The sequence below is a fragment of the Thalassophryne amazonica genome, chromosome 2 (genome assembly GCF_902500255.1).
Source record: "Thalassophryne amazonica chromosome 2, fThaAma1.1, whole genome shotgun sequence".
Lineage (NCBI taxonomy): Eukaryota > Metazoa > Chordata > Actinopteri > Batrachoidiformes > Batrachoididae > Thalassophryne > Thalassophryne amazonica.
The window spans coordinates 30,365,244-30,378,356 of NC_047104.1; the positions used below are offsets into that span (position 1 = coordinate 30,365,244).

At 41.0% G+C, this 13,113-nt stretch overlaps 1 protein-coding gene across 1 annotated transcript in view; it reads left to right on the top strand.

Moving 5' to 3' along the window:
• Window positions 1–253: 253 nt before the first annotated feature.
• si:ch211-102l7.3 (inactive serine protease PAMR1) overlaps window positions 254–13,113 on the top strand; it is a 53,093-nt gene continuing 40,233 nt past the window's right edge. The window contains exons 1-3 of the mRNA XM_034162693.1: window positions 254–467; window positions 690–815; window positions 8,458–8,572. Of these exons, the coding sequence (XP_034018584.1) occupies window positions 254–467; window positions 690–815; window positions 8,458–8,572 (455 nt within the window). The remainder of the gene's footprint in view (window positions 468–689; window positions 816–8,457; window positions 8,573–13,113) is intronic.

The window sequence follows — 13,113 nt, forward strand, 5'->3', positions numbered from 1 at the left end:
AACCTCTTAAAGACAGTCAGAATCCTAACTTTTCAAATCCAAATCAAATCCATATAAGCAGTGGGCCTCGGGTTTACACAAGGCTTTTTTTTTTTCTTTGCTCGTAGAACTTCTCACTGTGCAGTTAGTTTTTTTTTTTTTCTCTCAAGAAATGCACTGCTCAGCCAGTACAATCTGCCCCCCCCCCCCCCCCCCCCCCCCACACACACACACACAGAAGAAGGGGCTCCTGTACGACAGGCACCGAAAGAGAATGGAGAGTGATGCTGCTCGTGTCTTTCATTTATGTTCCACAGCACCGCCAGAGAACAGCTGTCCAAGCTCTGAGTGGAGTGTCATGTGTCGGCCATGTTGTGAGTACCACCTGATCCGGTGTCAGTGTCCGTCTCAGGGGTCACAGGTGGGCTACACTGTCCCGTGTTGCCGAAATGCTCTGAATCAGTGTGACCCCTGTATCTTTCATCCAGGTATTGCCAGCTCTTTACAGAACCATTTTTTAATGTTTTCTTCATCACTATGGGCAGTCTCTTTGCACCCCGCCCCCAGCTGTTTGTCTGAGATGTAAAATTCAACATCAGAAAAATGATTTTCAAACCTCTGGATTCTCAGATTTTCACTCTAGTTTTCAGATTTTTAAATGTTAGATTCTTTCTTTGAGGGCACTAAATTTATGCTTGTGTTCTTGTCAGGTTGCAGTCTCTTTGAGAACTGTAAAACCTGCAACAATGGAACATGGAAAGCCAATGATGACTTTTTTGTCAAAGGAAAATATTGCACAGAGTGCAGGCGGGGCTGGAGCGGTGGTGACTGCAAATGTAAGTCACTTACAGACATATTTCTTCTTTTTTTTTGCTACAGAATGCCATTTATGCTCCAGAAAAGCAGTACTTTCCAAAATCTGAGACAGTATCAGTTACTATCATATATGCTTCCCTTTTGTTTATAGTTTATATCTCGTCAGAGGTCAGCGGTATCTAGTGGCCTTGTGATTGACCGATGACACAAATTTGCACACCAGAACATGGTGTAATTTTGCAGTTTATCCATGCATTCAAAAAATGGCTCATTGGATGAGCCATTATCAGTTATGTGCAGGATTGCCATCTAATAAATATATGTAGCCCCAACTCAAATAAAGCACATTCATGCAAGACAATGTAATTTACAACCTCAATTCCAATGAAGTTGGGACGTTATGTGAAATGTAAATAAAAACAGAATATAATGATTTGCAAATCCTCTTCAACCTATATTCAATTGAATACACCACAAAGACAAGATATTTAATGTTCAAACTGATAAACTTTTTTTGTTTTTGTGCAAATATTTGCTCATTTTGAAATGGATGCCTGCAACACATTTAAAAAAACTGGGACAGGGGCAACAAAAGACTGGGACACCTGTTTGGAACATTCCACAGGTGAACAGGTTAATTGGAAACAGGTGAGTGTCATGATTGGGTATAAAAGGTGCATCACCAAAAGGCTCAACTGTTCACAAGCAAAGATGAGGTAAGGATCACCACTTTGTGAATAACTGCATGAAAAAAAATAGTCCAGCAGTTTAAGAACAATGTTTCTCAATGTTCAATTGCAAGGAATTTAGGGATTTCATCATCTACAGTCCATAATATAATCAGACTATTGAGAGAATCTGGAGAACTTTCTATGCATAAGTGGCAAGGCCAAAAACCAACAATGAATGGCTGTGACCTTCAATCCCTCAGGTGACACTGTATTAAAAACCGACATCATTGTGTAAAGGATCTTACCACGTGGGCTCAGTAACACTTCAGAAAACCACTGTCAGTTAATACAGTTCGTTGCTACATCTATAAGTGCAAGTTAAAACTCTACCATGCAAAGTGAAAGCCAAATATCAACAACATCCAGAAATGCAGCCACCTACTCTGGGCCAAAGCTCATTTGAAATGGACAGACGCAAAGTGGAAAAGTGTGCTGTGGTCTTATGAGTCCACATTTCAGGTTGTTTTTGGAAATCATGGACAACATGTCCTCCGGACAAAAGAGGAAAAAGACCATCCAGATTGTTACAGCGCATAGTTCAAAAGCCAGCATCTGTGATAGTATGGGGGTGTGTTAGTGTCCATGGCATGGACAACTTACACATCTGTGATGTCACCATCAATGCTGAAAGGTACATCCAGGTATGGGGGCAACACATGCTGCCATCCAAGCAATGTCTTTTTCAGGGACGTCCCTGTTTACTGTATTTCAGCAAGACAGTGCCAAGCCACATTCTGCACGTTACAACAGTGCGGCTTCGTAGTTGGGGGAGGTGATGGTCTAGTGGTTAAGGCGTTGGGCTTGAGACCAGAAGATCCTCGGTTCAAATCCCAGCCTACCTGGAAAATCACTAAGGGCCCTTGGGCAAGGTCTTTAATCCCGGTGTGTATGGCAGCGCCATGACATCGGGGTGAATGTGAGGCATTATTTGTAAAGCCCTTTGAGTGTCTGATGCAGATGGAGAAGCGCTATATAAATGCAGTCCATTTACCATTTATTTTGTAGTCAAAGAGTGCAGGTACTAGACTGACTTGCCTGCAGTCCAGATCTGTCACCCATTGAAAATCTGTGATGCATTATGAAGCACAATATATGACAACGGAGACCCTGGACTGTTGAACAACTGAAGTCATACATCAAGCAAGAATGGGAAACAATTCCACCTACAAAGCTTCAACAATTAGTGTCAGTTCAGTGGTAAACATACCACTGTCCCAGCTTTTTTGAGACGTGTTGCAGGCGTCCATTTCAAAATGAGCAAATATTTGCACAAAACCAATAACGTTTATCAGTTTGAACATCTTGTCTTTGTGGTGTATTCAATTGAATATAGGTTTGAAGATTTTACAAATCATTGCCTTTTGTTTTTATTTACATTTTAAACGTCCCAATTTCATTGGAATTATGTAAGTATGTAATTGAGTTGGGACTACATATATTTATTAGATGGAAATCCAATGCAATGAGTCATTTTTTTGAATGTATCACACAAACAAATGACTCATTGTATAAACTCAATTCAATTATGTGCAGGATGTCCATATAATAAATATATGTAGCATGAAGCATGAAATCAGGGATGGTACCTCGTTTCCTCCAAACATGACACTTGGCATTCACACCAAAGACTCCAATCTTTGTCTCATCAGACCAGAGAATTTTGTTTCTCGTGGTCTAGGGAGTCCTTCAGGTGCCTTTTACAAAAGCCAGGCAGGCTGCCATGTGCCTTTTACTAAGGAGTGGTTTCCGTCTGGGCACTCTACCATACAGGCCTGATTGGTGCATTGCTGCAGAGATGGTTGTCCTTGTGGAAGGTTCTCCTTCCACAGAGGAATGCTGGAGCTCTGACAGAGTGACCATTGGGTTCTTGGTCACCTCCCTGACTAAGGTCCTTCTCCCCCAATCGCTCAGTTTAGACAGCAGCCAGTTCCAGGAAGAGTCCTGGTGGATCCAAACTTCTTCTATTTACGGATGATGGAGGCCACTGTGCTCACTGGGACCTTCAAAGCAGCAGAAATATTTCTGTACCCTTCCCCACATTTGTAAATCGAGACAATTCCCTTGACTTCATGCTTGGTTTGTGCTCTGACATGCACTGTCAACTGTGGGGCCTAATATGTTGACAGGTGTGTAACTTTCCAAATCATGTTCAGTCAGGTGAATTTACTCCAGGTGGACTCCAATTAAGAAGTCCACCTGTAGAAACATCTTAAGGATGATCAGTGGAAAAAGGATGCACCTTAGGTCAAGTTTGAGCTTCATGCCAAAGGCTGTGAATGCTTATGTACTGTGACTTCTTAGTTTTTGTTTTAATTTTTAATAAATTTTTCAAAAATCTTCAAAAAACCCAAAACATTTTCACATTGTCATTATGGGGTATTGTTTGTAGAAATTTAAGAAAAAAATGAAATTCATCCATTTTGGAATAAGGCGGTAACATAACAAAATGTGGAAAAAATTAAACGTTGTGAATACTTTCTGGATGCACCGTACGTCTTTTTTGTGCCAGTTAAACAGTCTGTAATTTGTTCTAATTCTGAATTAAGGAACTCATCAAAACAAAACTCACAAACTACACCCTTTTAGTATCTTAATATAATTAAATCAAACCCAACATTTTCATGAAAAAATAAAGACTGGTGCTGGATAGTGTTTTTTCCCCTCTTTGTCGAGTTTATGGACCTCCAAGTTGCGATACCCTGCACAGACACTGAGTGGCAGCAGCGGTTTGAAGTTGACTTTCAGGTGTTAAGTCAGTGTTTAATATTTACAACATTCTGAAATCAATCCCATCCTTTTTTTTTGGGGGGGGGGGGGGGGGGGGGGGATCAGGTCAGCAATAGTCTGCTGTAAACACTAATCAAAAGAAAAACCTCTGCAACATGAATCCATTTATAGAAGAGAACTGGTTTATATCATTTTTTTACCTTTGTTTTTTTGTTTTTGTCTGGAGAAAATTGTGAATCCACTGGAGTTTTTGTTATGTAGTTTCAGTGTGACACACTGGGGACCATGTACAGCACGTGACCTGCATGTCTTTTTAAAGTGCTGCAGGACCAAATGCAAAAGCTGCAAGAATTTCTTTGATATTTTGGACACATGACCACTAACGGCAAACCTTTAGACATGTGCATGCTGACAGAATGATCAAATTGAGCCTTTTTTTTAAGGAAGGCAAACAAATGCTAATGCTAACTAAAGTTAATCCACTCATGAATAAACCTTTTCACACTCTCGCTCTATTCCGCGTCTGATGCTCGAGGTCAAAGAGCAAGAGGTGTAAACTGCAGTCTCGAGACTGACTGTGTGGGCAGCAAGAATGACAGAGACTTGGATTAGTTTTCCCGTTGGAGTGTTGATTCCTTGAAAGATTTTTGGGGAAAACATGGTATTGGTGTCCAAGCAAGAAAAACTGAAGCTTATGCTGCACACAAACTGAAAATTCAGGTTTTGCCAACTTGACCCACTGCCGACCCAGGCAGTGTCTATTCATAAACATAGAATAGGCTGATCGCTGTTTCACTTTGCTGACCTCTATACATCGTTTGCACTACATTTGTATTTCCGAGAGTGTGAAAAAAATTATTCATGAAGAATAAAATAAAATGGATCTGGTTGGTGAATGGCAGCTGAATGGTGTCTTTTGTAAATAATCATGAAGTAACTGCCTGGTCCATTTCCCTGCATGTTCTATGTCATTTATTAGGCTTATAGGCACATGTGCCTGTGATTTGGAACAATGAATAATGAACACAGGTGGGATAAAACGCACTGATTTGTATCACAACAGAGCAAAGCGACATATTACGCTGCCCTTTTAAAAGATGACGACGGCCAATCATTCCCTGACCTGATATCCAAACTCGAGTCCGGCTGGCTGGATGATAAGACATGACTCAATGGCACTGCCGCACAATTCGCCCGGCTAACGTGACCCGCTGGATGCCGCGGTGTGTGCTGCTGGACGCTGCATTATATAAAATAATTATTTCTTAGCGGATTAATCACAGATTGGCTAATAAAACCATCTCCACTCACTCCGGAAGCACAGAGGAATTTTCTCCAGCAGCTTTTCTTGTGCGCTTCATGGGGTGGAGAAAGCGTTGGGATGATCTCAAAGGTAATTATTTATATTGTAATGGCTTGGTAAAACAGCTGCATTTTCACTCCTTCTTATAAGCGTCTGTAAAATGATGTTTATTAATGGAGTTAGATAGTTGTTTGACTGACGCGGTCACTAACCGACCGAGCGTCTACGTTTTTACACCTCTCGACCTTTGAACCAGCCTGGTCGTGCATGCGCCTTCCCAGAGTGTGAAAAGGCTTATATGTGGAACAAGGTGTCATCTACAATGAAACATGTTCCTACTAGCGTGGCTAGTGGCATTCCATTTTGGCTCATCGAGTAGCGCATTGGTGTCATGAATGAGTCGTCTGGTGTTCAAACTCCATCGGGGCCACAGCTGGTGTTGGAAGTGAGATGTGGCAGAGAATCATACATGGTCCTGCTACAGGTGATGCTTCTTAATAAGTGTGGTGGGATGGAAATTCCACCACTAGGAAATTTAGGCACAACTGGAAGCAGGGTGTAACTAGAACTTGGTGATGTTCTGCTGTGGCTATTGTCTGATCAGTGTAGACTTACTGTAATCACAATATAGACATTTTTTACAACACATAATCACTAATTGGATCAGATAAACCAGTGGGACATACATACACAGGTCTGGGTTTAATGTGGGGTTATGCCCTTGTGGACATGTTACTTCTGTCAATCCAGTCCACCCAGCTGGGAATCAGCCTTTAGTGGTGGAAGAAACCTGCAAGTGACTGGTTTGCCCTCCAGGGGGAGGTGTAGATCCTCATCTGCTTCACACTGTGAAATTCAAGGATAATAACCAGTACCAATGTGCCTTTAGGACTTCTTATAATTCTAATTGGGTAGCAGCCTAGTTTTACAACAGTTAACTAGCTACCCAAGATGGCTTAGCAATCCAATTGTGCTCGCCAACCTGCTAGCTTGTGTGGTGGACAGTATTTATTTGTTTATTTTTTAATTTTTACAATTTCTGCTCTGTGTCAGTCTGATCCCGTCAGATCTCAGAAGCTAAGCAGTGCAGGATCTGGTTAGTACTTGGATGGGAGACCTCTTTGGAACACCAGCGGCTGTGTGTGTTTCTCCAGGTAACACTGGAGTTGTGTCAGGAAGGGCATCTGGCGTAAAACTTGTGCCAACTACCAGTGTGGATCTGGCTGTATCCACTGTGGTGACCCTGAATAAAAACGGGACCAGCCAAATGGACAACAACAACTAATTTTTTACAATTTCTTGAAGAGAATGCATTTGAATTATTCTGTCTTGTGCAAAAAGTATAGATATTAATATGGACCAATTTGTCCAAAATCAGATCATTATTTTTTGAAATATAATATAATATAGCTGTACCTGCTGCTGTATTGTGAACTGCTTACTTTTATTAAAGCTGACAGTATGACTTTGTGAATGAAAGTGCATACATCCACCAAGGTCCAACTCTCCCTGTTTAGATAAATGTTGACATTATCCTTTAATTCATTTCTTTTTCTTTGTAAGAGTTTAGAACTGCTATGATGTCTCCTCTGACAATTGTAGATCCCGATTGCTGCTTCTCAGATCACTGAGCTTTGATCCTGTTCTTTGATCTTTGAACCTTGCCAAAGACATGTTTTCAGTATCATTTGTCTTCTTTTAAGCCAGATCAAAGTAATTTCAATGAAAGAGCACATCACACCATTGATCTTTGATCCTGATTCTGTTGATCCTGATATACTCTATTAAAACATTCAGGATCCAAGCTCTGCAGTAAGGATCAAAGGTTTGGTCAGATCATTAGTCTTTTAAGTTACCCAGTTACAGGTACTTGGTTATTGTCTGGTATTCTGATCTTAACCAGTTACTGTTGCCTTAAGACCCTTGGTTACTCTAACTTGCTCAGTTCATTACTTTCAAGTTACCCAGATAATTTTAATCAATTCACTGCAACCAATCGCTTCTTCACTAATTTACTATTACTTTGTTAGTTCTATATTTGCCATAAATTGTTCAGTTACCAGTCTTTTAAAGTTACTTGACTTTGATCTATGCTCAAAGATAAAAAAAAAATCTCCTCCTTAATCCAGATTTACACCAAAATGTTTGGCAGCTGTTCCTTGGCCCAAGTGTTACCTACCCTATTTAACTGAAATTCATTCATCTCTTTTTGAACTATTAACTATATTTTAAAGAATGGTAATGAAATCATAACCACTTTGGCTGCTGTATGAGTACATCTCTGTACAGAGGGATACAGGAGAAGTTGGCCCGATGCAAGCTGTACCCCAAAATTAATTTATATTCCATCACAAATTTCAGGGCCAAACACTTGTATGACCACTTTCTCATGCTTTGTGTTGTGTTTCTGATTTCTACTTGCAACAGCTAAACACTGAACATAGGAAAGAAAAGTGCTGTTTCAAATTTCTTAGTTATATTATGCTTAAACAAACAAACACACACACACACCTTCAACCATTTATCCAAGCTCTGGTTGTGGGGGGTTGGAGCCTATCCCAGCAGCCATAGGGCATGTGACAGCGTACACTCTGGACGGGCCGCCAGTCTATCGTAGGACCATATATAGACAAATGTACACATTCACACTCACGCACACCTTTAAAGTTTCCAGTTCAGCCGGAGCACCCGGAGAGAACCTACAGAAACGGGGAGAACATGTAAACTCCACACAGAAAAGCAACAGGTGGGAATTGATCCCATGACCTTCTCACTGTAAGGCAACAGTGCTAACCTCTGAGTCACTGTGCTGCCCTGAAACAAACAAACAAACATAATTGTTAAAGTCAGTTTAACAAATGTGATCAAGACATTTAATGTGAAACCTGTTCTCTCCATTAGTGTGTGGAGGTGTCATGCAGCGTTCCCAGGGTCACATCACCCTGCAAAGTTACCCAACAAATGCCCGCTGTGAATGGAAAGTGCGAGTGTCAAGGGGTCACAGGGTGGAGTTACGGTAGGCCATTTCTTTTTGACATGTCTGTCTTTTACTGGTGTTTCACTGAATGTTAATTATTTTTGTTGGGATATTTAACTGGGAAAGCCGAGCTGCTGGTCTTCAGACAGAAGAGTCGAGTAGAAAATAGTCTCAAGATTTTAGTGTCTGAATCATATCTTTGGTGGATTGAATGATTTAACCGTGAATGTCTGCAACAATAATGAAACCCATTTAAAAGTACAGTAATTATCACAAAAATGTATTTTAATTATAGAATAGTTTTCCCCACAATTTGCTTCAGTTGTTGCTGAAAACCCTAGAGTAGCAAAAAAAAAAAAAAAAACTCAGTGATTCATCAAAGACCAAATTATTTAACAACTAATTTCATAACCAATTAATAGTCAGTTAATCATTACAGCTCTTTTCATGGCAAATGATTTGATTTGTGCATCTTGCGTCTTGTTTTTTCCAAGTCCAATTGGCTGAAAACCCTTTGGCAGTCCCAGAAGAAGTAAATTGTGTACAGATCATGACAGATACATGCCACTCTATCATGGCTTCACAGAGGACCCCAACGCAGAGTAACAAAGGAGGTATTTCAGTAAAAAGCTGCCATAATGCAGCTGACTCTGAGAGTACACTCAGTAGGAACAGTTTGCACCACACTGTTGTCCAGGAAGACTCAGAAGAGGACATAAGGTCAGGTACATGGACAAACAGTCGAAAAAGCAGCCGTGCCTTTGAAGGGAGCAGCAGAAGTGTTATCCACAAAAACTGGCAGAGGGTCAGTGCACCATGTTCAGTCATATCAGGCAACCAAAACTGGAATCGGCAGCCTAAACTCAGAAAAGACAGGAGGGCAGCGTGAGCCGCTAACTCAGAGGCAAACACGAGAGAGCAGACATGAAGCGAGGCAGTCTGGTGGAGAAGTAGTAAACTGTGACCAGTTAACAACAACAAAAAAATACAAAGCCACAAGGAATAATCACGGCGGAGACGTCACAGTAAAAGTGGGTGAGGGAAAAGACACAACACTAAGATGAAACGAAGAAAAGCACATTAGAGCACGAATCCATCACAGGTCACTTCCCCAGCCAAGGCCGGTGCACATTTACAGCTGGGTGGATTCACAACAAAACAGGTGTGGGGTGGATGGCAGGGTGCCCTGAAGACCAAAGACTGGGCACATTGCTGTGTACAAGGGGTCCCAAATTATTTCCTATGAAGGGCAAAAAATGAATTTATATTTAGGGCTACAGGCAAAAAATAAATTTTAATATTACATCAAAGTATAATTACATAATATATTCTACAAAATTAACATATGGAATCTCAAACTAAATTTCATTATGATACAAAAGCAGCGCAGTCTCTTGCTTTTTTATGATCCGCTCACAAAATGAATCATATTTTCATGATGTGTTTTTTATTTTACTATTTCTAACCCTAACTCTAACCATAATCTAACCCCGCTTACCCCCCCCCCGGTGTCACCCCAAATTTTGTGATACCATCACAAATTAATTTTGTGACACCGCCATGAAAATGTGACGAATTTCAGGACGGTGTCACAAACTGACCCTTTGTAAGGGCCCCTTCACACATAGTGTGAATAAGTACAACTCAGAGTGACAGCTGCAGCTGTTTCACTGTGTTCCATGGGACGAGGTGCACCACATTGCGCCGCTAATGTGGAGGAAAATAAAATAAAAACCAGCTGTATAATTAGTGAGTATCACTGGGTTGATATGTATAACACATAAAAGGGGATGCAATACAGGACCCCGCGGTTAAATAACCCTGGTTAAATTAAAAACAAAAAGCCACTCACTGGATTCAAACCCGCACGCTCTGATTATCAAACGGAAACTTTACCACTGCACTACAATCACTGTCTTGTAACAGGAGCATGAAAAGGCTCTAATCAACGGTCTAATAGTCGGTGCGGACCAAGGTAGCTTAGCCGCCGTTAGTTCCCCCCTGGCAGATCCCGGGCAGTCGGGAAAGCAGGCTGACTGGGTGACTGTGAGGAGGAAGCGTAGCCCTAAACAGAAGCCCCGTGTACACCGTCAACCCGTTCACATCTCTAACCGTTTTTCCCCACTCGGCGACACACTCGCCGAGGATCAAACTCTGGTTATTGGCGACTCTGTTTTGAGAAATGTGAAGTTAGCGACACCAGCAACCATTGTCAATTGTCTTCCGGGGGCCAGAGCAGGCGACATCGAAGGACATTTGAAATTGCTGGCTAAGGCTAAGCGTAAATTTGGTAAGATTGTAATTCACGTCGGCAGTAATGACACTCGGTTACGCCAATCGGAGGTCACTAAAATTAACATTAAATCGGTGTGTAACTTTGCAAAAACAATGTCGGACTCTGTAGTTTTCTCTGGGCCCCTCCCCAATCAGACCGGGAGTGACATGTTTAGCCGCATGTTCTCCTTGAATTGCTGGCTGTCTGAGTGGTGTCCAAAAAATGAGGTGGGCTTCATTGATAATTGGCAAAGCTTCTGGGGAAAACCTGGTCTTGTTAGGAGAGACGGCATCCATCCCACTTTAGATGGAGCAGCTCTCATTTCTAGAAATCTGGCCAATTTTCTTGGATCCTCCAAACTGTGACTGTCCAGCGTTGGGACCAGGAGGCAGAGCTGTGGTCTTATACACCTCTCTGCAGCTTCTCTCCCCCTGCCATCCCCTCGTTGCCCCATCCCCGTAGAGACGGTGCCTGCTCCCAGACTACCAATAACCAGCAAAAATCTATTTAAGCATAAAAATTCAAAAAGAAAAAATAATATAGCACCTTCAATTGCACCACAGACTAAAACAGTTAAATGTGGTCTATTAAACATTAGGTCTCTCTCTTCTAAGTCCCTGTTGGTAAATGATATAATAATTGATCAACGTATTGATTTATTCTGCCTAACAGAAACCTGGTTACAGCAGGATGAATATGTTAGTTTAAATGAGTCAACACCCCCGAGTCACACTAACTGTCAGAATGCTCGTAGCATGGGCCGGGGCGGAGGATTAGCAGCAATCTTCCATTCCAGCTTATTAATTAATCAAAAACCTAGACAGAGCTTTAATTCATTTGAAAGCTTGTCTCTTAGTCTTGTCCATCCAAATTGGAAGTCCCTAAACCAGTTTTATTTGTTATTATCTATCGTCCACCTGGTCGTTACTGTGAGTTTCTCTGTGAATTTTCAGACCTTTTGTCTGACTTGGTGCTTAGCTCAGATAAGATAATTATAGTGGGCGATTTTAATATCCACACAGATGCTGAGAATGACAGCCTCAACACTGCATTTAATCTATTATTAGACTCTATCGGCTTTGCTCAAAAAGTAAATGAGTCCACCCACCACTTTAATCATATCTTAGATCTTGTTCTGACTTATGGTATGGAAATAGAAGACTTAACAGTATTCCCTGAAAACTCCCTTCTGTCTGATCATTTTTTAATAACATTTACATTTACCCTGATGGACTACCCTGCAGTGGGGAATAAGTTTCATTACACTAGAAGTCTTTCAGAAAGCGCTGTAACTAGGTTTAAGGATATGATTCCTTCGTTATGTTCTCTAATGTCATATACCAACACAGAGCAGAGTAGCTACCTAAACTCTGTAAGGGAGTTAGAGTATCTCGTCAATAGTTTTACATCCTCTTTGAAGACAACTTTGGATGCTGTAGCTCCTCTGAAAAAGAGAGCTTTAAATCAGAAGTGTCTGACTCCGTGGTATAACTCACAAACTTGTAGCTTAAAGCAGATAACCCGTAAGTTGGAGAGGAAATGGCGTCTCACTAATTTAGAAGATCTTCACTTAGCCTGGAAAAAGAGTTTGTTGCTCTATAAAAAAGCCCTCCGTAAAGCTAGGACATCTTTCTACTCATCACTAATTGAAGAAAATAAGAATAACCTCAGGTTTCTTTTCAGCACTGTAGCTAGGCTGACAAAGAGTCAGAGCTCTATTGAGCTGAGTATTCCATTAACTTTAACTAGTAATGACTTCATGACTTTCTTTGCTAACAAAATTTTGACTATTAGAGAAAAAATTACTCATAACCATCCCAAAGATGTATCGTTATCTTTGGCTGCTTTCAGTGATGCCGGTATTTGGTTAGACTCTTTCTCTCCGGTTGTTCTGTCTGAGTTATTTTCATTGGTTGCTTCGTCCAAACCATCGGCATGTTTATTGGACCCCATTCCTGCCAGGCTGCTCAAGGAAGTCTTACCATTATTTAATGCTTCAATCTTAAATATGATCAATCTATCTTTGTTAGTTGGTTCTGTACCACAGGCCTTTAAGGTGGCAGTAATTAAACCATTACTTAAAAAGCCATCACTTGACCCAGCTATCTTAGCTAATTATAGGCCAATTTCCAACCTTTCTTTTCTCTCAAAGATTCTTGAGAGGGTAGTTGTAAAACAGCTAACTGATCACCTGCAAAGGAATGGGCTATTTGAAGAGTTTCAGTCAGGTTTTAGAATTCATCATAGTACAGAAACAGCATTAGTGAAGGTTACAAATGATCTTCTTATGGCTTCGGACAGTGGA